Source organism: Chrysochloris asiatica, unplaced genomic scaffold (genome assembly GCF_000296735.1).
Source record: "Chrysochloris asiatica unplaced genomic scaffold, ChrAsi1.0 scaffold00124, whole genome shotgun sequence".
NCBI lineage: Eukaryota > Metazoa > Chordata > Mammalia > Afrosoricida > Chrysochloridae > Chrysochloris > Chrysochloris asiatica.
In genome coordinates this window covers 9,120,462-9,144,920 of record NW_006408642.1, presented here as the reverse complement: position 1 = coordinate 9,144,920, position 24,459 = coordinate 9,120,462, and the positions used below count along the sequence as shown (strand labels likewise).

General features: G+C 44.1%; 1 protein-coding gene across 1 annotated transcript in view; it reads right to left on the bottom strand.

The window, feature by feature from the left end:
- Window positions 1-17,475, bottom strand: part of FYCO1 (FYVE and coiled-coil domain containing 1) — an 85,668-nt gene extending 68,193 nt beyond the window's left edge. Inside the window, exons 1-5 of the mRNA XM_006868817.1 lie at window positions 17,421-17,475; window positions 15,007-15,113; window positions 8,000-8,125; window positions 4,174-4,280; window positions 2,679-2,822 (exon numbers count right to left, since the gene is read on the bottom strand). Of these exons, the coding sequence (XP_006868879.1) occupies window positions 2,679-2,822; window positions 4,174-4,280; window positions 8,000-8,125; window positions 15,007-15,113; window positions 17,421-17,475 (539 nt within the window). The remainder of the gene's footprint in view (window positions 1-2,678; window positions 2,823-4,173; window positions 4,281-7,999; window positions 8,126-15,006; window positions 15,114-17,420) is intronic.
- Window positions 17,476-24,459: the final 6,984 nt, after the last annotated feature.

The window sequence follows — 24,459 nt, the reverse complement described above, 5'->3', positions numbered from 1 at the left end:
CAAGGAGCCTCGTTCACTGGGTACGCTGTATTCCAATCAGTCATAGGCAGAAGACGGACAACAATTAACTTGTTAAGAAAGAGGCTCTCAGATACAACAACAACAGCAGAACTCCACAGGAACTAGGATGGAGGGACCCCTCCAGTCATAGATGATCCTATTTTAACTTCAAAACAAGTGATGGCAATGACAGAATCAAATAAATATTCAACTAAATAAAATAAAAATTCATGAGTCATATACTGATGCAACTGAATAAATGTTCTTCCTTAGAGTACAATGTAACTACTACTGTAAAAGAAATAATGGAGTCTAGAAAATCACTGCTTGGCCACCATGAAAGTAATAATTGATTCCTGGGAGAATTAACAATGGATTCTAAAACTAGTACGTAAGAGATTTATAAGAAACAGTATTATAACATAGTCTCAAAGTCTCTTCCCAAAAGATACATATCTATTTGTTGTTGCTGTTATGTGCCGTGGAGTTGATTCTGACTCATAGCGACCCTGTATAGGGTTTCCGAGGAGCAGCTGGTGAGCTTGAACTGCCGAAAAACCACTTTGCAGTCTGGGGCATTAACCCACAGAGCCACACCAGGAGGCCACATATCAATTACAAAGGGAGAGATAGTAACTTCACAGAAGCCCTGCTAAACTCCACCTTAACCAAATGGTCCTGGTTCTGAAAGCAATCATGCTTACCTACTTCTGACTAAAATACACTGAGCTAGACATAGCATCAGATCTGAGGTATTTTTGCCAAAAGTGTTGAACCTGAATTTAAATACAATGAGGAAACACCAGCCAAACCCAAACTAAGGGACACTTTACAACATAAGTGGCCGGGGCTCTTCAAAAATGTCAATGTCACAAAAGACTCAGACTGAGAAACTTCCAAATCAAAGGAGACTCGAGAGAGACATGGTGCGACGCTGTGGGTTCATGTGCTGCACTGCAAAGTTGGTTTTAACTGTGAAGTTGGAAGTTCAAGTGCACCGGCCACTCCTTGGAGACCCTATACAGGGTCACTACGGGTTGGAACCGACTCGATGGCACTCAACACCACCAAAGAGAGAAGCGTGACACTTCACTGCAACCTGTGCTCCTGAACTGGATTCTACATCAAAGTTTTATTTATTTATTTTTTAATAAAAGACATTATTGGAATACTTAGCAAATTGAATAAGGTCTGCTAATTAGATAACAATATTATATCAATGTTAATCTTGTGATTTTTGTAGCTGTACTGAGGTAACATATGAGGATGTCCTTGATTTTAGGAAACACACAAGGAAGTACTTACGAATAAAGAGGAGGGAAACAAGAGACTTATAAGGTGAACAGTAATACCCAGGAAAACATGTTCCTCAGTTTAGTCAACCATGTTGTGTCGCTATTGTTGTTAAGTGCTGTCGAGGTGGTTCCAACTCACAGCTACCCTGTAATAGGGTTTCTGACCAGACTGAACATACGAGACTGCAAGGGCAGGATGTGCCCAAAAACAAAACTCAGAAAAAAAAGAGGGGCAGGAAGGAAGAGTGAATGGAAACCCAGGGAGGAGCAGGCAGAGTGCTGATACTCTACAGGGATCGTTGTATGTGACGAACGGTACAGACGAATTCAACATTGTTGAATGGGACACTCACATGCTCTGTAAACTTCCACCCAAGCTACAATAAAGTGTTCAAAACAAAAAAGTGTTCAAAATTTTTTTTTAAAAAAGGAGAGGGGAATAAAGTCTGCAACCTATTCTCAAATAGTTTAGGAAAGAAACCAACATGTCTATACAAAGAGAAACATGATAAAATAATTGTGGAAAATACTGACTCAGGAATCACGGGGGAGGGCATATGAGTACTCTATTGTTTTTGCAAATTTTTTGTAATTCTGAGATCATTTAAAATAATTATTATTTTTTAAAACCTGTCTGAAGTAACCAACGGTAAAATGTTACGTTATCAGATCCTGGTGGTTGGTTGGTGTTGTTAAGTGCTGTCGAGTCGATGTGTATAATATCCAGTATTTTTCTCTACAGAGTAAATAGTTTCTAATCAAAAACTTAAAAATAGGAATTAAACAAAAACAAACAACTTATTAAGAGAAAGCCAAACAAAACAAAGAGTGCTGGCCCTGAGCTGAGTGAGTTTGGTACCCCGCCCATGTTGTCCCCAGAGCGTGACTGGGCAGGTTCCTGCACTCGCCCAGCTTCCTCAGCGCCTCCCTCCCGGAGGACTTGTAAGGATTCAGTGTGCTGGGCAGTGATGCCCTCAACCAAGAAAACCAGAGCAAACTTTCCAGCATGAGAATGAGTTGTAGTGTCTGCTTCCTGCCTAGAGAACCTCTGTAAAAACGCTGTAAGAACACAGAAGAAAAGCCCAGTTGCTCCCCCACACACTTCCATGCCAATAAGTCACTTAAAAAAAAAGTAAAAACCTCAGGTTTTGCACAAACATCTGTACTACCTCCTACCACCTAGCCTGCTAGATTGGTTTAAAGTTGGAGCCTTTAGAAGTTCTCATTAGGAATGATTCTAAAAAATAAGCAGGCATAAAAATTGCAAGGCTTTATGTAATTTACTGTGCAAGCCAAGCCACTTTGAATACATTGGTTACAAACTTCAAAAAATTCAAGCAATTCTCTCTCCTGTCATTGAAAATAAGCAGTTCTACCGAGTACCTGGCAAACGTTGGCCAGGAAGCATCCAAGTCATAACCCCTCGATGCTAGGTCAAAGTGGACCTCGGTCAGCTCGTAGAGTTGGCCCACAATGTCTGAGCTCAACTTTGGCTTCAGAAATGGGCTTCTTTCATAGTACCAGTCTCTGCAGAGAAACATAAAAATGTGAGTCACATGAGAAATGAAGAAAAGGACAGAATGAAAAGAAGGACAGAGCAAAAACTGTTCCTCAGTGTGGCTCTGCCTCATCCTATTCAACTCATTTTGCTAAATTAATGAGACACACATACACATGCCCCACTTTTAAACACTAGGAACACATAACTCTCAAATAAACGTGTTTGTCTTCAAAGAAGTTATTGTAATGACCTAGACGTCTATTCATTTATTGCTTATATCTATTTCCCCAAAAAGGATGTGAGACACCTTAAATCTCACGTAATCAAGAAAGAACAGTCATCGGGGAAGTTCATCTTTTTTGAAGCATAACATCACCCTCTATTCCTCCTCCAGAACTCAACATGGGGCACTGAACACATAGCTGATTTCTGTCTAGACGCCAACGCAGCAGCCAAGGTACAAAATTACTCACCAGAAATGTTATTTGAACTTAGAGGTGGTGGCTATTTCATTTCATGTGAAGCAACAAGAACCACAACAGATTAACACTGATACATTTAACAATCTACTTAGTTATCATTTGTGAACTATACAACACAGTAAAAGTTAAGATGTTTTGACTGTCTTCACCAACATCTGAAACAAACTACCCTTACAACGAAATGAGCACATGTTCTCAACTCACAAGGCTTCACACAGCCTGCCATATGCACAGTATATACACCTTTATGCAAACACTACCTGGAAAGGGGCAGCAGAGCTGGTAAATGGTGTTGAGTTTCACAGATCAGTTCCTGATTTGCAGCTCCTAATAGGATCTTTCTTCTCCCAATTACACATTCAGTTCCTGCTTCCTTCCTATGCCCCCCCTCAACTAGCAGCACAAAGGCTGACCCCCCAGACAACGTGGGCTCCACAGCGGCTCCCAATGCTGGGTATCCACTAGTGTCCCAGGAGCCCAGATGCTGAGCCAGTATCTCAGGCTTAGTGATGGTAAAAGTCCTTCTGTGGAGAGGCCAAGGCAGTAGCCCACGGGCCTTCTCGGCTGACCTGTGGCACCAACACCAAGGCCATTCCGTCCCCCAGGGGAAGGTGCTGCCTCAGCAGTGAGGAGGCCTGGATTCGAGCTCCGGTTTCACCACATAAGATCTGTAGGGCCCAGGGAAGGGCATTTGGTCTCTAAGCCTCGTTTTTCTCAGCTGGAGAAGATCAGTGCTGTCTGCCTCCCAGGTGTGTCAGGGACTGTGTAGAGAAGAGAATCATGCCTACCTGGAGGGGCTCTGCACACGTCTAGGTGTAGCACAAACAGCCAGTGCTGCTTCGGCAGCTACGACTACTTAGGAGGGGGCTTCAGTTCACGTCTGTCACATAGTTACCTGGTGACTTTGGTGTTCATGAAGCACTGCTGTAAGGTGTCTGCCAGCCTCTGGTGCACCAAGGAGTAGCGAATAAATGCTCTTCCTTTCCCCAGAGACGTCCGGAACTGGAAAAGCAGATTGCATGAAGATGAAGAAGGGCGAATCTAACTCCAGGTATTCCTGAGTGCTTCGGTGTACATCCAAAACAAACAAACCAACAAACAAAAACACCAGGGGGAATGGAGGCAAATGCTGTTGAATGATGATGCATGGAGGGGATTGTGATCATTGCAATGAAACAAAATACGATAGGAGGAATGTAAAGCCAATGTTCTTCCATGTAAAGTATCACTCAATTCACAATAAAATCTTTAAAAAAAAATACTGCCTTGTTGGCTTAAAATTTTTAAAGAGAACAAAACAAAAAACAGACCCACCGTAGAAAACGCCACCTAATCCTGGGCTCTACATAGAGCTGAGTCAGGCCTGCACCCTCCCCACCCCTTCAGATGTTGCCTAGGTCATGCAAATGGTTTAACCTTGACAACTAAACCTAAAGGTTGGAAGTCTTAGCCCACCCCAGCAGCACCACCGAAGCTAACCCCGATGACCTGTTTCAATTTCATTCAAGCAAACTCCATCAGACAGCTCCACTCGAGTCAGAATCAACTCGAAAGCATCGGGCTCTAAGCAGCAGGGGAGGGAAAAGCACTGGTTTAACCACAGATAGGTCCTAATACTCCACAGTACTACGATGCCAATCAATGCACTGGACGGAGACAGGCAACTGATAATCATATTGATGATGGTGGTAAAATCTTGGTACACCTAGTGTCTGTTAGCTCAGAGCGACCTTCTCGCTGCTGACTCAAAGAAATAATAGCACAAGATGAAACAGTTTTAAAAAATAAAAAAGGTGTGAAACCTCATGAACTAGAGAAGCTGTAATACTTTATCTCCAGGTAGATTTGTGGGTTTGAGGTGGTGAGGGCTCCCGGAAACTAAGGAGGGCATCAGCTTTATGAAAACAACCAGGGCACAGCTGAACATCATTCATCCCCACAGGCGTCCAGGGGAGAGTCTCGATGGCATACTTTCCCAACCAGGGAAGGGAGAACAAAGCGTGTGGTAGTTACAACCAGGGTCATCAGGCTGCTAAGAGATGAAGGCAGAGCTTGTCCTTATTAGCAAGCTGGCCCTCATTACCGCATTTAGAACATTTATTAAAACTTTTTTTAACAGCAACCATTTGAGGCTGTATCTTAAAATCAGGCCTACTAAAGGAATTGATTGTATGTAAAGGTGCCCTGGTGGCACAATGGGTTAAGTGTTGGACTGCTAACCAAAAAGTTGGTGGTTTGAACCCACAGTAGCTCAGTGGGAGACAGATGTGGCAGTCTGCTTCCATAAAGGTTTACAGGCTTGGAAACCCTCCGGGACCGGTCTACCCTGCCCTATAGCATCGCTGTAAGCTGAATCGACCCAATGGCAGTGGGTTTTTTTTTTAAAGGGAGATTTTTATTTTTTAAAATATCTTTTGGGGAAGGAACCAACAGATCCTTTTTACTGCAAACAAAACACCTGCCTGGCATTTTACTGCACTTCTTTATTTCTGAGATCATGGCTCTGCTTTCATTATCTAAGAACTCTGGTAGCATAGTGGATGACGAGCTGGGCCGCTCCCTGCAAGGTCAGGAGTTTGAATCTGCCATCCCCTCCACAGGAGAAAGGGGAAGTTTTCTGCTCCCATAGAGACTTACAGCCATGGAAACCCTATCCAAGGTCGCTATGAGTCAGAACCTACTCCACGGCACACAACCACTACCACCAACACGATACACAGCATATTGAGAAGTGATACAACAGCACCTAAGGAGAGGAAGTCTGCAGATTATATACGAGCTGATGCTGCTTTACACGTGACCACTGTGCAGCAGCCCCGACTAAGCTGCACCAGGTCTGTTGCCTGGTGAGAGTTCACGATGAGCTCATTCTCAACCTCTGGAAATGGCTTACTGGAGCCCTGAAGTATTTTAGCTTCCTACCCTTTAACTTTAGGAGCTCTGGTAGCGTAGTGGTTACGAATCAGGCTGCGAAACTTAAGGTCAGCGGTTCGAAACTACCAGCCGCTCTACGGGAGAAAGATGAGGCTTTCTACTCCCGTAAAGATTTACACCCTCAGAAACCCTGTACAGGGTCGCTATGGGTCGGAACCAACTCGACGGCACTTAACAACAACAACAACAACCCTTTAACTTTAAGGAGCTCTGGTAGCATAGTGGTTACAAGTCGGACTGCTGACCTCAAGGGCAGCAGTTCGAAACTACCAGCCATTCTGTGGGAGAAATATAAGACTTTCTGCTCCCATATAGATTTATAACCTCAGAAACTCATACAGGGTCGCTATGAGTTGGAACCGACCCCACAGCACACTACCACCACCCATTCACTTTGACCCTTGCTTATTAACTCAAGTGTCCAGCTTCCTGTTCCCCACTAGCAATGCTCTGAGTCACTTTACTCAGTGGACCTCAGAGAGCTGGACCCTATGGGAAGCAGAGCCTATGCCAGTTGCCCAACAAGCAATGTCAGTGGAAAGAGGGAACATTTTTGTTTCTAGAAAGTCCATTTCCCTGGCCTCACATTGTCTAAAGGTCTTAGTGCATTATGAGAAAAGAACAGGACACTGATAAAAAAGTCGATGTGAGTTAGTAAATATTTTGTAACCCTGAGGAATGATTTAAAACTAAACTTATTTCCATCATTCAGTTGTCCTAAGTCATAGAGTCAAAGGCCTCAGTTGCTCTGAAGGAGTTGCTGAGGAGTAGCAAAGACAACTCCTTCCAGATGCAGGGAGGGAGTGACAATGTGAATGTCCTCCAGATTTATGGTGCATTAAAACAACACTCAACACATCGTGAATCCTAGTGTCCCACCAGGCAAGAACTCACAAGCTTGATGGAAGCTGCAGAACCAACTCTTCATAGCCAGAAGCTCCCTCATTTTCTTAGCTAAATATCAGCTGCGGCAGCTGATAGAACATGTCCAGTTCTTGATGTCAATTTACCCAACACTGTCAAACTCTATAAGAAGAAACACATTCGGCTCCCACTGGCTCTTCGCAAAGCTCCTGATCTAGGTAGGCAGGAAGCATGCCTGTTGGCTTTAAAGTGACTCCCAGCTGCATTCGGCTGGGGAGGAGAGTGAAGGATTCGTGGATGCAGGGAGAGGAAGGAGAGTCAGACAAAGAGAGTGGGAGGGGGAGAGAGAGTGCATGTATGTGACTGTATATGTGTGAGTCTGCATGTCTACAGGCCCCTCCCCTTTTATTGTTCGGGAGTTCTGCAGGGCTGTCTTCACGGGGCTCAGAACTGAAGGCACATCAACAATTTGGCACTTGAAATTCCACATTACTCCCTTTACTTGAATCAAAGCCTCCTGGTCAAACTATAGGGAAAACACTCCTCGCAAACTCTAAGGATTTTAACTAAGAAAGTAGACTTTTAAGGAAAAGAAGAGGTGTCCTGAGTGGTACACCTGCAGGAGGCATCATGAACAGAGATTACCATGTGAAGAGCGCTCAATTTAAGCAGCATATGGGTCATGGTGTGTAATGTACAGATGCAGGACTAAGCTATTTCTTTGCTTGGTAACGACTCGCCAAGGCCACTTCTCCCTGTACTTGACTCAGAGCAACAGTGGACACTAGGACTATCTGGACTGGATATCTTTACTTCACCACCAGCTGTATATCCCTGCTTCACTTTGTAGTCTGCAGCAAAGGCCTCTGCAGATGCTCAAGGCAGGAGAGCTGTGTGGTCCTTGGTGGCTTTGCACAGCTTACCTCGGAAATCGACTTGACAAACCGGATCCCATCATTGGCTCCTTTCACTTTGGCTAGGCAGTCACAGAAGTAATCCCAGTAGTCCTTCTTGGTGCCCAGGAGGGTGGCTTTCTCCTTCTGATCAAACTGGGGAAGGAACAGAATCCAACAGCATATTAAAAGTGTCCTACACCATGACCAAGTGGGACTTGTTCCAGGAATGAAGGGATGGTTCAACACTAGAAAATCAATCAACTCTGTACAATATGCATGGGACCAAGAAGCAAAAGGTAAGCAGTTCAAGTTCACCAGCTGTCCCATGGGAGAAAGTCAGCTCCTGCAAAGATGTGGAGCCTCAGAAACCCTAGACAGGGTAACTATGAGTTGGAACTGGTTCGATGGCAGTTAACAACAACAACAAATACATCACATCTATAGAACCAAGGAAAAGAACCACACGATCATCTCTATGGATGCAGAAAAAAATATTTGATAAAACTCAGATGCTTTTTATTGAGAAAAACCCTGAAGAAGACTGGAATAGACGGGAAATTCCTCAATGTGATTCAGAGCATATATGAAAAGACAACATCCAACATTATACTCAATGGACAAAGACTGTGAGCTTTCCCTTGAAGTCAGGAACACGATAAGGGTTGTTATCTTGTTCCTCTTCTCTCACTACTTCTATTCAGTATTGGATTAGAAATTCTAGCCAGAACAATAACGCAAGAAAAGAAATAAAAGACATCCAGATCATAAAAGAAGTAAAACTACCTCTATTTATGGATTTTATGATCCTATATTTAGAAAGTCCCCAATCTACAAGAAATCTTCTAAAGTTAATAAAGCAATTTAGCAAAATTGCAGGGTACAAGGTCAACAAACAAAAATCAGTTGAGTTTCTATATAGTAGTAATGAGAAATATGAACCAAATTAGGGAAACAAATCCATTTAAGACAGCACATAAAAGGATAAAATAACTAGGAATAAATTTAAGCAGGCGCGGGAAGGACTTATACAGTGAAAACTATAGAACACTGCTGAAAGAGATTAAAGAAGACCTGAATAAATGGAAAGAAGTTCCATGTTCCTGGATTAGATGACTTGATATTACCAAAATGTCAATATTATAAAAAGCAAGCTGTAGATTCAATGCAATCCCAGTCAAAATTCCAACAACCTTCTTTATAGGGTAGAAAAATAAATCTCAATTTTATATGAATTGGAAAGAGGTCCCAGATAGCTTTAAAAAATAAGTGTTGAAAGAGAAGGAAAAAGCAGGAGTGCGCATAAGTTGAGTTGGAACCAACTCAACAGCACTTAACAACAACAAACAACTATAGCAATTAAAACAAGCTGGGAGTGGCATAACAATAGATCTATAGACCAATGGAATATGATTGAGAGTCCAGACATAAACATACACATTGATGGTCAAATAATTGTTGACAAGGGTGCTAAAGTCCATATGATGGGGAAAGAAGAATCTCTTTTATAAATGGGGCTGGGAAAATTGCATTTCCACATGCAGAAAAATGAAACAGGATCCATGCTTCACATCACATATAAAACAAACCTAAAATGGATTAAGTACCTAAATGTGCAAACTACAATCATAAAAGTTTTAGAAGAACAAGCAGGGGCAATGCTGTCAGGCCTAGATTTCAACAATGGATTATCTGATAAAATAACAAGAGTACAAAGAGCAACAGACAAAATAAATAAAAATTTTTAAATTCTGTTCATTAGAAGACTACTAAAACAGTGAATGACAGGCAACTGACTGGGAGAATTCTCTTTGGAAACGATAGCATTAATAACCAAACTATATGACGGGACTGGTAAAAGTTTATGGAAAAACTTCATTATCTTTTTTTTTAACTTTGTGGTTCATGAGGTTTACAGAGCAGAGCATCAGTGTGGCACTCCACAATTCACACACATTTTGCTTCACTTCACTGATCGCAATCTCCTCAATATATCATCACTTATCCCACTTCCTCCCTGTGTTTCCTGTTTCCATTTCTCCTTCTTTCCTAACACTTGAACTTTGTCCTTGGCTCACTGCTTTTGACCTCAAATGGCTGATTCCTCTACAGTGGGTGGTATGTACACTGTGAGCGGACCACAGTACCTCACTGGCAGTATTGTTCCCTCTATAGGCTTCTCTACTGTTTGGCTATGAAAATGGAGCCCTGAAGGGTGACTAAGACTCATAGCCTTAGGGGCTCCACCAGTCTCTAAACAACCAGTAAGTCTGGTCTTTTTAATTTCATCATTTTTGGGTTTTGTTTTTTTTTAATCAAACATTTTTATGGTGGAGAAGACTAAGACAGGCTTAAACAAGTTTAACAACTATGATATAACACTCTTCCTATCAAAGCTCTGAAAAAGAGGATCAGATTTCACACCTCAGGTTAAATAGAAAAGTCCAAGTACAAAATTAAAAGCAGTATTTAGAAAAACAGCTATGTAATTTTATAAAAGAAATTTTGTTTCTTTCAAGTATTACTGAGCTATATTTGAAGTATATCCTCATCTTTTAATTCCATTTTTCAGCAAACTTTTTGAAACCCCTTGCATATAAAACATTCACAACTTAACAAAAAGACAAATAACCCAATCATAAAATGGACAAGTGATGTGAATAGACATTTCACCAAAGAGGACATTCAGATGGCTACCAAACACATGAAAAGGTGATCATTGTCATTAGCCCCCAGATACCCAAATCAAAACCACAAAGAAATGTCATTTCACTTCCACCGCCAACAAAAAGGAGTCCTGGTGTGGCGCTGTGGGTTAACGAGTTAGACTGCAAAATCTGAACCACAGTGTCAGCAGTTCAAGCTCATGAGTTGCTCCTTGGAAACCTTATACTGGATCACTGGTTGCTCCTCGGAAATCTTATACTGGAAACGACACGACGGCACTTAACAACAACATTACAACTACAAAAAAACAGAAAATAAAAATGCTGTGTTGGCAATAATGTGGGGAAACTTGGATTCTTATCCATTCCTGGTGAGTAAACAAAATGGTAATACGCCATTGTGAAAACCAGTGTGGCGTGTGGGGGGGGAAGATAAGACTTTTCATCTTGTCTAGATGGGTTTGGTTAAAAGAGATAGGGGTAAGATTCTTATGATTCAATAGTGAGTGACTGTTATCATGACTAATTGCGACTGTCACATTGTAAAGGTAGTTTTGTAACAAAAATGGGGGAGTAATCTTACAGTCCAGAAACTCTAGGACCATCAAGGGAGAAGAGCACAAGCAGAGTGCGAGACCTTATCCAGAGAAGCAGCGATACCAGATTGGAGGCAGAGATGGGGACATGGAGAGAGGGAGCAGCTGAGGACTCTAGATTCATGGAAAGAGAGGGACTGAGTGCTGGCAGTCAGGTGGCAGCTTGCAGAATGTGCCTTTTGGTTGTTTTAATTATTATATATGCCTGAGTGTTAAAAAAAAAGAAGAGCTAAAGTGAATAGAGAGAAATACTTGTAAGTGATGGTACACAGAGGGGATTATAATCATTGTAATGAAACAAGGTGTATGATTTATTGAATATAAAACTGATGATCTGCCCTGCAACCTTTAAAACAAACAAACAAATGTGGCAATTTATCATTAAACTAAAGTTGACTCAGCAATTCTACTCTGAGGTATACATCCAAAAGACTTGAAGACAGAGACTCAAAAGGAGACCGGTTCACACTGTTCACCGCAGCACTATTCACAAGATGGAATAAAGATGGAAGCCACCTATGTGCTCATCAGTAGATGAATGGATAACCAACATGTGGCACATAGATACAATGGAATACTATTCAGCCAGTAGAAGAAATGAAGTCTTGATACATGCTACAGTATGAAGGGAGCCTGGAAACAGTTTTTCACTGAGCAAATTAAGTCAATCACAAAAGGGCAAATATTTTTTACTTCACTTGCATACAAAGCTAAGAAAAGGCAAATGTCTAGAGATCAAAGTTTATTAGTGGTTACCAAGGGCTGTAGGGAGATATTAATAGTGATGGAAAAATTGCATTGACCAAAGGTATGATTGCACAGCTGATTATTGTGATTATTATCAACAAGTTGTACACCTGTCAAACGTCGAATTGGAAAACGTTGTGTGATGGATGTACTTACAACAACAATAGCAACAGCAGCAGCAATAGCTGCTAAGACTGCTAATGTACAACCAAACACCCCATGGGATTTGGAGGGGTAGGCTCACGGTTTCATGAGTTAGCTCAGTTCTTTATCCTACGAATACGCTTAGTGCTTCTGTTCCACCTTCTAGGTCATTATATAGTGTCTGATGTCTTAGAAGCATGCATGCAGTCATTCAAGGCACTATAATTAGACTCTCTTCACCTGGACCAACAGAGAAAGAAGGAGAGTCAGGAATTGGAGCAGGATGTGGAATGTGTGGCTAATTGCCTTCAAGAACAACTGTCTCCTTTGTCATGAGACCAGATGAACTGAGTGGTGCCCAGTTACCATTACTGAACGTTTTGAGCCAAAATTCCATAAAAGAATCCTGATCAAAAGGGGCAAAATGCAGAACAGAATTTCAAATTCTCATAAAATCCAGACTTTCTAGAACCAGAGAAGGTAGATGAACCCCTGAAACTTTGCCCTGTGATAATCTTTTAACCTTAGACCAAAATAATCCCTGAAATTATCTTAAAAGTGAAAGAAGTTTAGCTTAGCTATTATAAAAGGTCTGCCTTGAAGAATGATCTTTATGGGATTAAACTGGCAACAGCAACTGGAGAGATTAGATGGCACCTTGGGTGGCAGTGAGTGTATGTTAATGAGGGAGGAACCTTCCAGAAACGGAGGGTGAGAATGACCACACTTTGAAGAGTGTAATCAGTGCCACTACTCTGTGTGTGTGGAAAATGCTGAACTGGGGTTTATTTGCTGTGCATATTCTCAACCAAACAGAAACAAAATAAAAAAACAATTTAGAAGAAGAAAAAAAAGCTGGGGAAGGAAAAGCCAGAGAGAAGAGGTCAAAATTCATGGCTGTTCATGCACCATTTATATGATAAATAACAATAGCTTCTTAATTGCCTTGAATTTATTGGCATTGGTTGTATTATCAACAATTCTGGAAAATGAGGGTATTTTAATCTCAATTTATAGATGAGGAAACTGAGGCTTCAAGAAGTGAATAGGCTTAATGTCACACAATTATGAAATTTAGGAATACAGCCCAAAAATAGATTTATACCTTGAAGGGATCTCTGTGTAGGGTTGGGTGGAAGACAACCAAAGTTACCATGATGTTAAGTACCGTGGAGTCAGTTCTGACTCATAGAGTCCCCATACAGAGTTTCCGAGGAGCAGCTACTGGGTTTGAACCACCGATTCTGTGGTTGGCAATCCAGTGCTGATCCTACAGCGCCACACGAGAAGTCAAGCTACCATTGTTGTTGTTGTTAAGTGCCATCGAGTCGGGTCCGACCCATAGCGACCCTGTACAGGGTTTCCGAGGGTGTAAATCTTTACGGGAGTAGAAAGCCTCATCTTTCTCCCGCGGAGCAGCTGGTAGTTTCAAACCGCTGACCTTAAGGTTCGCAGCCCGATTCGTAACCACTACGCCAAGCTACCATTAGTGTATAATAAAGAAGACAAGTGAAAAGTCTTAAAGGTAACCTGAAGAGTGTTCAATTAACTATGTTCCAACTTTGGGAAATGAGTTCATGACATTTTATCTCAGTCATCCAACTCCTGTTTCAATGTTTCATTAAATTGAAATAAATGCTAAAATCAGCTGTTTGAAACTACCAGTGGTTCCATGGCAGAAATATGAGGCTTTCTGATCCCATTAAGATTTACAGCCTTGGAAACCCCATACAAGGTTGCTATGAGTCTGAACGACTCCACAGCACAAAGCTACCACCACCACCAACCATGAGTCCTTTCCAATGCAAAACAAAATGGACTTTAATTGGGGGTAAAGAAAAAAAGACCCATCAGCATTTTCACAATGTAGAAGAGAAAACTAGTCGGGAGGGGCCTTTTCTCCAATAGACTCTATCCTACAAGCATGGTGGGACATGAAGTTCCAAAATGATACATTTATACCTTTCTATAATATTTAACATAATTTTTTCCCTGATTACAGACTATGTGAATATATTATTAGGAAAGCTCAATGAAACTGACACTAGAAAATAAAGAATCATGTAACGTTGAAGATGCACCCTCAGAGAAGCTGTGACTATGCTGGTCCATTTCACTGCTGCCCGTTTCAGTTGCATGCATTTTCCGTATCTACAGAATTCTCTAGAGCTGTGCTTCTTGAGCTTATAAGTAAGGATAAGAATTATGCCATGAGTTTGTTAACACAGTGTCCTGGCCTGACTCTCGAGATGATGATTCTGAGACGGGAACTACTAATTCGTTTCTAACACATGCCCAGCCCCTAAACCTCCAAACCACGGAATCAAATCCCATGAGGTGTTTGATTGTATACCAGCAGCCTTAGCAGCTACTGTTGTGGTTGTTGTTACTGTAAGTACATCTATCATACAACGTTTTCCAATTCAGCTTTTGACAGGTGTACAACTTGCTGACAATAACTACTCTGAGTAACAAGGATCTATGGATAATTTTCAGAGGGTCTGCAGCCTGTAGATATTGTTTACAAGCATGTGCTTTGATGTGTACATATATGCATGTCTGTTTGAGGAGAGAGTCCGTAGCTTTTACCAAACTCTCATGGCTGAACATGAAGGCCGCAAAGTTAGTTAAGATCCCTATTTCATAGTGACCTTGTGATCTGCCTAAATAAAGTCTCAGTCTCTAAAGAATGTCCTTCAAGCCCTAAACCATGGTAAGGACAACCTTCTGCTTCCCAAAGGATGGAGCTCTCTCTGAGGGTTGCTCTGACCTTTAGTCTAAAGTTTTGTTGAGCTTTCTGAGCCACATCCTGTATGTTGATGAGTAATCCAAAAGGGAAATGAGACAACAGAGCGAAACCCCACACATTACAGGAATCACTTACCTGAAGCAGATACTCAAGCTTATAAGAAAACTTATGCAAGCTGGTGCTGTCATCTGTGATGGGCTCCCCTGCTTCCTGAAATTCATTGCTTAGTTCTGTCACGGCATCTTTAAGACAACAAACATGAACATGTAACCAACCGAGACTGACCTGAGGCAGAAGCAGGAATAATCCCAGCAGGCCGGAGAAGAAAGTGGTCACACACAGCAAAGCATTTCAGAAAATTAAAGTTATATATAAATGTCCCTGGGATACAACTAAGTTAGAGACGATTAAAATGTCCTGAGGAAATGGGAAACCCGGGGAGTAAGTGGAATGAGCGATGTCACAATGTGGGAATTACAATCAGTGACATGAAACAAAATGTGTATAAATTGTAAAATGGAAAATGGATCTGCTCTCTAAACTTTCACACACTTCACAATTAAAAGTTTAAAAAAAAAAAAAAAAAAGATAAAGAAAATGTCCTGAGAATCCATAGACATATTACAAGAGCTCACTGACTAGACAAATGCATTGATCATTCCTGTATACTCCCCACGACATGCAGTACTTGATCAATAAACATCTCCTGTGTGGAGGAATCATTCAGCAAACCCCTAACACTGACTTCCAGAAAGCTTTATGCTTTATTCTGGTCGTGTCTCTTGCTATTCTTCACTATAGTCCTACTGGTCAGTAGAGGTGAGTCCAGGCTTCAAGAAAGCCTAGAATGTGCAAACAACTGCAACAATGATGACAACATTCTCTGTGCACCACACAAGGGGCCCTCAGTTAAGGCAGCACCATTCATGTAGCAGATGTTGTACACTGATACCCTTTACAGTAAAACACTAACCAGATGAAAATGTAGGGTCCGCGAAAAGGGTCCCTTTTTAAATTCCTCCAAAGTGCTCTGTGGGCTGCGTATCAGACACTGAGACTGCCCCAGGATGTCAGGATGACCAGAGCCATCCAGTACCCAGAATCGAGAACAATGGGCAACTAAATAAATGCAAACGTCTTTCCTTGTTTTCCCCAGAGCACTGTTCAACCCTTCCAGCTCATCTACGTTCTTGGTTAGGAGCTCTCCTCCCAATCCAGATTGGGTGAGAACTTCCCAAAATACCCTTAGGAATCGGGGACAGAAACACAGACCCAGTAGTTTACTTTGCTACTGGCCTTCTAGGGGACAGTGGCAAGCAAGTTTCTCTACCTTTCTGTGTCGATTAAAAAGAAAGGTCTCTCACATTTGGGCTGGATGTAGACTTGTGTGGGTAAGCGCACAGAGGTGGCTTCAGGCTCTGCTACTGACAAGGTGAGAGGTCTGAGGCAAATGACAACTTCTCTATGGCTGCTTCCTCATCAGCAAAGTCGGGACAACAGTGCCACCTTCCTCAGGGGACCAAATGTGAGGACTCAATGAGTTACTACCCATAAGACAGTGTAGAACAGTGCTGTGCACACAGTGCTATCGGCCATTAGAGTCACAAAGCACTGCAGAGAGACGATGACATGCCTTAGAGTGTGAATTTTATCTCATTGACATCTGACCTTCAGAACAAGGGCTGAATTCTGGCCCCATGTGGGGCCCTTAGAAGGAGAGATGGTCTTTGGTCATCACTGTTCCTGACCAGTTAGGAACCTGGGCCTTCAGATGGTCAGCAAAGCATCACATGAACTCTGCAGGCATGGAAGAAGCGGCCAGCTTCAGAGAGTGCTGTAGTGAAAGTGCTGGAGCTACAAAGAGGCTCCCAAGAGCTCTGGTGATGTGTGGGTAATATAAACCCTGACAAAATTCTGAAAGGAAGAAACCCAAACCCTACAATTTGAAGAAAGTAGCGGGTTTCTCCTGAGACTATTAAGCTTCATCTGCACCTGCATCTGCTCCAGCCTTCCTTTCTCCAATAAGACATGGACTACAAGTCAGAAAATCTCTCACTGGGGAGTGCTGGGTGTGGGGAGGTCTGGGAGGTGACAGGCCTAGAATAGGAGTGTGTCACAGGCAAGAGGTCATCTGCCAGCCAGCACCAGGTGGGACAAAAAAACAACTCTGGCCTTCCTGCTCCGAGGAGGGAGAACAGGCCTCCTCAAGTAAGCTAAGTCACCAAAGCCTAGAGGCTCATTATTCAACCACAAACTTGACAGATAATAAACACATACATACACATACACAAACTAAAATCAGACCCTTCCTGGGAGAGGGCTAGTTGGTTTTGTTTACAAACTGGTTTACAGTGCTTTGAGAGGAGAGTCAGGAGCTCTCCCAGCCTCACACAGGATAGAAATCTGAGTCTCAAATATTTCAATGTGATGTGCACTGTAGGCTCCTGTTACTCCCAGCATGAACAAAGGTGAAAGGGCTGAATTTCAGCAGGCAGTGGAAAAGCACAGCCACAGTGCCCGGTGTGCCCGGCAACCTGCACTAACTGTACCTTGCAAATCGTGGATAATTCTCTGGAGCTGGCTCTCCGCACTGGTGGATGCCATGGTGAACGGTTACAGTCTCTTGACTGGATGCCCCCTGCCTGGATGCAGAGAAAGGCTCAGAACTTCATCCCTCTGTGCATATCCATTGGGCAGAGGTCAGACTCCAGCGTGGCACCTATACGGGGGAGAGGAAGCCACAGATGTGAGTTAAGGCAGGATCAGAGGCACTCCGCTCTGGGCATCTTCTCCTGATAGGAAGGCCTTACTCTTTCTCAGCGGGCCTTCTCTGCTTTGTTCTAACACACTTAAAACTTTGTTTGGGGCTTAAAAAGAAACAAGATTAACTAAATAACAAGGCCTGCTCTTCCTGGACCCCCTCATTCTGCCCTCATACACAGGACTACCTCACTTCCCATTTTTTAAAAAGAGCTGCCCGTGCCCCCTGATACCAAAGGCTAGAACTAGTTCAACCCCAATGCAGGCGGAACCCCTGATTCAAGCCACTAACCCTAAGGCACCAGTTTTGCTGTTGTTGTTGTTGAGTGCCATTGAGTCTGTTCTGACTCATAGTACCAGCTCCCACTTAGTAATCCCTAACTGCCACACACCAGCCCCACCTCCTCTTCAGCCTTGCTCTCTCCAAAGAGCGGTCAGTCATGTCACACTGGGTAGCGCTGGGGACATGAGGCTGAGGGCACATACCCTTCACCAAGGAGAGCTGGGCTTGCCTGGCAGGAGAGCGGCTCCCTGTCGGAGGGTCTGCTAGCCTCCAGCTGCCCAGAGTCTGGGTGGTCAGACTCCGCCTGGCCCACCACCCAGGGCCCTGCGCAGCCTCCACTACCACTAGCCAAGGGACGCGTCTCTATTTTAAGCTCAGTTCCTGTCCTCTCGCGGCTGTTGAGTCCCGAGTAACCAGCCCTTCTTGGGCAGCTGCTGAAGTGATTTAAGGACACAGTAGTGGCTGGAGCCCAACAAAGGTGAGATGTGAGCAGCACTGGAACGAGGTCTGGATGTACTTTGGTACACTCCTGGGTCCTTCTTTTAGAACCTCAAATCCTTCCCTCTATGCCTCACACAATGCCACGTCTGCTGGCAATACGACCAGAGACAGCCTTCATAGGAGCCCCTATGAAACGAAGGCCTACTATGTACTTCCCTACTCCACACTTGGTGAATTTTCATTCTAGTTGGGGGTGGGGGTGAGGACAGTGCCATCCCTATTTATGAGGGAGGAAATGTCAAGGGACTGGCCTAAGGTTACCAGTCAGGAAAGGGTAGAATGATGGCTTAAAGACTGGTCAGCCTGCTTCCCAATCCTGTGGTTTGTCCAGTATGCCCTGCTAGCTCTTTATGTCTGACCCATTGTTAGTACAGCCAATGACCAACCAAATCCACCCACTTCTAGGAACCACCCCAAACTTCAGCCTCTCCCAAATAATGGGCCACCACCCTGAGTTGTTTCTAATGCGCCATCTTCCTTGGCTACTCCAGGAGATCCCGGGAATGGAACCCATCCCCACCCTCGGCTTCCTCCAGATATTTACATAAACATTCCAGCATTGTCCTGAGGAGACAGGCGGTCAGGTCACATGGCGATTAGACCTAAGACCTATTTTTAACTAACAAGCCACTGTAGCTCTGACTCAGCGAAAACAAGGCCCACAGAGGGGCTCTCCAGCTGATACCTTGCCCATCACCCAGGGCCCTGCGCAGCCTCCACTATCACTAGGCAAGGGACTAGGAAGTCATGGCCACGAGCAGAGATTCAGAGGATCCACAGAGCACCCCAGGGATTCCCCAAGTGCTGGCACCCTGTCCATCGTGGACTGGCCCTAGAAGGAGCCAGCGCCCCAGGCTCAGCCTGACATCTGCAGGGAAGGCTTCTGTCGCCTGGACACACCATTCACTGTGGCCATTCACAGGTGCCCTAGCTCCCAGTAGGATCAGTACTGAACTTCGAACCACAAGGTCGGCAGTTCAAACCCACCAGTTGCCCCTCGGAAACCCTATACAGGGTCGCTATGAGTAGGAACGGACTCAACAGCACTTAACAAAAACCTTTTGGGTGGGTCAGAGACACAGAGAGACACCCAAGGCATAGCCCAGTCCTGGAGGCACTCAGCTGTCTGTCAAGAAGACAGACAGAAAAATCAATATCCAGATAGCATGGAAGCGGCCACGCAGAGGCACTCAGCAATGAAAATGAACGATCCTCCAATGCATGCAGCAACATATTTGAATCGTGACTGCATTATGCTGGGTGACAGCAGCGAGTCTTAGAAGGCTACGCACATTACAATTCCATTTCTATGATATTCTTGCAAAGGCAAAGCACTGTTAGGAGAGAAGTCAGATCAGCAGCTGCCAGGGCTAAGAGAGTGTGACTGTAAGGGGCCATGGGGTGCAAGGGGGGGTGGTTTGGGGCGATGGAAGACGTATTCTGTACCTCGAGAGTGATGGTGGTGGTGCTTAGTTGCTATGGAGTCGGTTCCCACTCAGGAAGACTCCATGTGTGTCAGAGAAGAACGATTCTACTGGGTTCTCCGGAGCATGACCTTTCAGAAGCAGATCACCAGGCCATTGTTCTGAGGCACCTCTCAGTGGGTTAGAACTGCTAACCTTTCAGTGAGCAGTCAAGTGCTTAACCATCTGGGCCACCTATCATTACATAATTATATATACTGTTTTGAAGTCACATGTTGTTTGGTGCCATCGAGTCGATACTGACTCATAGAGACCCTATTCACAACAGAACGAAACACTGCCCCGTCCTGCACCCATCTCACAATCGTTACTACATTTAAGCCTACAGCTAGACAAAAAAAAATATGAATTTTACTGTATATAAATTATACTTCCCCAAAAGACAGCACTGTGATGAATTTTAAAAATGCAATGGAATTAAGAGAAAGGAAAAGTCTGGTCTGTCTGGGGAAGGGAAATGTTGGTAGACACATTGCAATGGCAACTGCAAAGGGGCCAGGCCTGAAAATGAACAGGAGGTTGTCGAAGAGACCCGAGAAGGAAATGACAGCCTGGGTGGCAGGTAGAGCAGGAGCAAGGGCTGTCCCTCTGCCAGCATCCCTCTCACCTGGCTCTATCAGCACAGAGGGCCTGGAAGCCTCCGGGAGAAATCATCTCAAAGGGCAATGACTGGCCCATTGGGTCTCAGTGTACTTACAACTAGGGGATGGAACTCACAGATGGGTAGAGTTCGGCACGGAAGCAATAGTACCAAGAGTCTATGTACCTCATCCAGGTCCACTGGGACAATGCACAAACATACAAGCAGCGGGCTGAATGTCTTGGAACTCAGGTCTGATTTGGAGTCCGGCACGTGGGAAGCAATGCCTACAAACCAAACCCGGATCTTGGCGTGATGAATCTGTACACAGAAATCTGTTCTTTGAGACTGTTGGTGAACATCTGGAGTACAGGCAACTTTCCTGGTCTGACCCTCAGCTGGTGCCAAGTTCCCTGGTTACAGGGTGAGCTGTGCTTGGCACAATTCCTATAAAAGTTGATGTTCCAAAGGGTCTGTAGCACCACCCAGAAAATAAGCCCCACAAAACTGACTGTAGGGTCAGGATATTGTCACAGTGGACTTCCCCAGCGTGGCTCTCGGCTGCCTCCTCCCAGGTCACAGGAAGTAGTTCACAGTTTCCTTGGGACATCACAACTACCCCATTACCAAGTGCCATTGGGTAGACTCCAAGTTACAGAAATCTTGTGTGAATCAGAGTAGAACTGTGCTCCACAGGGCTTTCAATGGCTGATTTTCAGAAGTAGAGAGCCAGGCCTTTCTTCTGAAGCACCTCTGGGGTTGGGGAAGGGAAGACTTAAATTATTTCCAATCTTTCAATAAACAGAGACGCATATTAATGAAGCCACTCAGGGACTCCACTGTTGTTCTGTGCCCTGGAGCCAATTCCATAGGAATACTATTTTCATGGGCTTGGTAGCAATGCCAACTCTTAGTACCTCGCCCCTCCCTCCTCTCCTCTGCCTCAGTCTGACATCATTATTCATGTACAGACAGCACAAATGGGGGACTGTTACACTGGCTCTCTCTCTACCCCAACTCTACTCCCTCATGCCTCTAGATCTGCTGGCCCCGCGACCCTGAGTCCCGACAATTACAACCCATTGGTGAATGGCTCCTGTACCATCTGAGCCACTCTGAGAGCTTTCCTCCACACAGCCAGAGCAGCTTCAGCACGGGCCAGACAGCACCGGCCAGAAGCCACGCCTTCACACCTCCTCAGCTCCCACAGTGCAAATGACCTCTGTGACTCTCGCTTCCTTGTACAGCATGCAAAAGCCTCCTTACTGTCTGAGCAGGATCTAGCAAATGCTAGAAAAGTCCGTTTTATAGAAGTTTTCTGAACATTGGCTTTTCTTGCCAACAATTCAAAACTGTATATAATTTTGGATGTTTTAAGTCTGAAAACACCCAATCTTCTGACAGAGATGAAAAGGGAGTAAATGCATCGAAGCATATTCCTATTTATTACCTAGAATAAGTGCCTGAGGTCCTAGCCACAGCCGAGGCACTACTTTAGAGGTAAAGAATTTTCCTTGCCCTCCAAATTCCTCTTGTACCTGCCCAGATTGCTGAAAAGCCTTAAACAACAGATAGAGCCATTTAATCCCAAATTAAAATCAAGGCCTCCCAAAAGACTAATGCACACTTATTTACACTGTAAGACAACATGTTTCCCAGACACTGGCTCTGGGCAGAAGCAATACTGAGAGAAGGATCAGAAAGTCGAGGAAGGGGTGTGGAAGACCAGACTGCCCTGTCTTCAAAATTTTGCATACTTGCTCCCAGTACTTTTAGCCAAGATGGGACCCAGAGATATCAGCATACAGGGACTCCTCCCTTTTGCCTAAACAAGGTGGAGCACACTAGTTACAAACCCCACCCCACCTAAGAAAGCCTGCTAAGGGTGGTTTAGATCAGCCCAAAGCATTGGGAGCCTTTCTGAAATAGCCCATCTCTTTGGCCTGGCTCAGCACACCCAATACCATCCCCTGGGTTACCATCTAAGGAAAGGGAGGTACCTGGCTAGTACCTGAAGTTCTGCTTGGAAATCCTGCTGGCCTTAGGTACTGAACTGGTCAGCAGAGCTTCAAGAGGACTCCTAGGAGAACGCTCAGGAGTCTGCCAGAGGTCAGCACACATGTAGCACACACGATCAAAGGATCTCTAAGTGACCTAACCCCTATAATTAAAGTGTTACTCACTGGATGCTTGTCTAGTCCTTCCCAAACACATCTTCTTGCATGTCATTTTTTTCTCCTTTTTAAAACAGGCTCAGGATTTGGGGCTTTGCTCTCGACAACAACAACTCTTACTCACACCAACAACTCCAGGTGTCTGATTAGTCACTCTGTAGACCACACAGAGACCCACTGTCCCCATGTATGTGAAGTGTTGCTTCTAGGCTGGGGGTGGGTGGGAGTGGACGGGGCACTGTCTTTTAGAAAGGAAGGCACTTGGTGAAAGGGAGGAGCTCCGGTCTGTGCGCAGGGCTGCCGGCCAAGGCAGAGCTGTCAGGGAAAACGTTTGAGAGAGGGCAATGCTAGTACAAGTGTGGGCAGTATCAGGAGCAGCTGCTCTTGGAGGACACATCTCCTCTGTGGGGAAAATCACAGATTTCCAAAATCATGTCCTCCAAGAACTCTACTGACTGGAGAGGAGGGCAGTAGTGTCAAGGGTGGCAGCCCAACCAATGATCGCTGGAGTGATTTTCTGACAGGATATGACGCACCCTTCAGGAAGACAGCAGGGAAATCCAGCATGTCAACGCCAGGCCAGCCAGGCAAGAGATAGTTATGAAAACACTTGCTGTTGAGTGAACTCTGACTCACAGTGACCCACTGCAGGGCAGGTAAGGTTTTCAATGGCTGATTTTTCAGAAATAGATTGCCAGACCTTTATTCTAAAGTGCCTCTAGGGGACTCAAAGCTGTGGCCTTTCAGTGAAGAGCATTAACCTTTAGCATCACCCAGGGACTCCAGATATTCACTGGGCTCCAGCGAGTACAAGGCAGACGCACACCCAAGAGCTGGGAATGCTGTGAATAGCTGGGGCCCTGACTCTCAGGGAATTTATAATCTAGTGGGAAGAGATACACAACACACACTCTAATATGCTCACAAACAAGAACTCATTTGGTGTCTGTGGCTTTGATGCAGGTATCTGAAGGGGTAAGGCACCAAACTACCTTGTGCAGATCTCTCGCGCTCTTCCTTGGGCTTTGGGGGCCATTCACAACTATGGTCATTTGTTACGTAACCTCTGCCCTTCCCAGTTGTCTGTACTCATCATTACTGTTCATGATTTCCAGCACCTAGCCCAGCTCCTGGCAGGTGACCAGTCCTCAGTAAATTACTGAATGACCAAATGAATGAATACGTGGACAAAACAAAACATAGATCTACCCTCCAGAAACCAAGCTCAACCTTTAGGTACACATATGTACCAAATGTAAACACTAATTAGCTTTCATTGGAACATGGGTAATTTTCCTTTATTTTGCACAATTACTTTCATGTTGGGGTCCTGGTGAGGCACTGGAAGGTAAGCACTGGACTGTTAGCCACAAAGTCAATGGTTTAAACCTACCAGGTGCTCCTCAGAAACCCTATACAAGGTAGCTGTAAGTCAGAACTAACTTGACAGCACTTAACAACAACAAAAAAATCACTTTTATGTTGATTAAATCAATGTATTTTAAACTTAAATTATAATTCTGGACATTATATTGCCAGCATTGTGAAAATATTATGTGAACCACAAGGTCAGCAGTATGAATTCATGGGAGACAGAGAAGGCCTTCTACTACCATAAAGATTTATGGCCTCAGAAACCTGACATAGGGTCCCTATGAGTTCAAACCACTCATTGGCAGTAGGTTTGCTTTAGGGTTATTATTTCAAGAATGATGGAACACATAGAAATCAAATAGACTACATCTGTGGAAAGAAAAGATGGAAAAGCTCCATATCATCAGTGAAGACAAGGCCAGGGGCAGACTG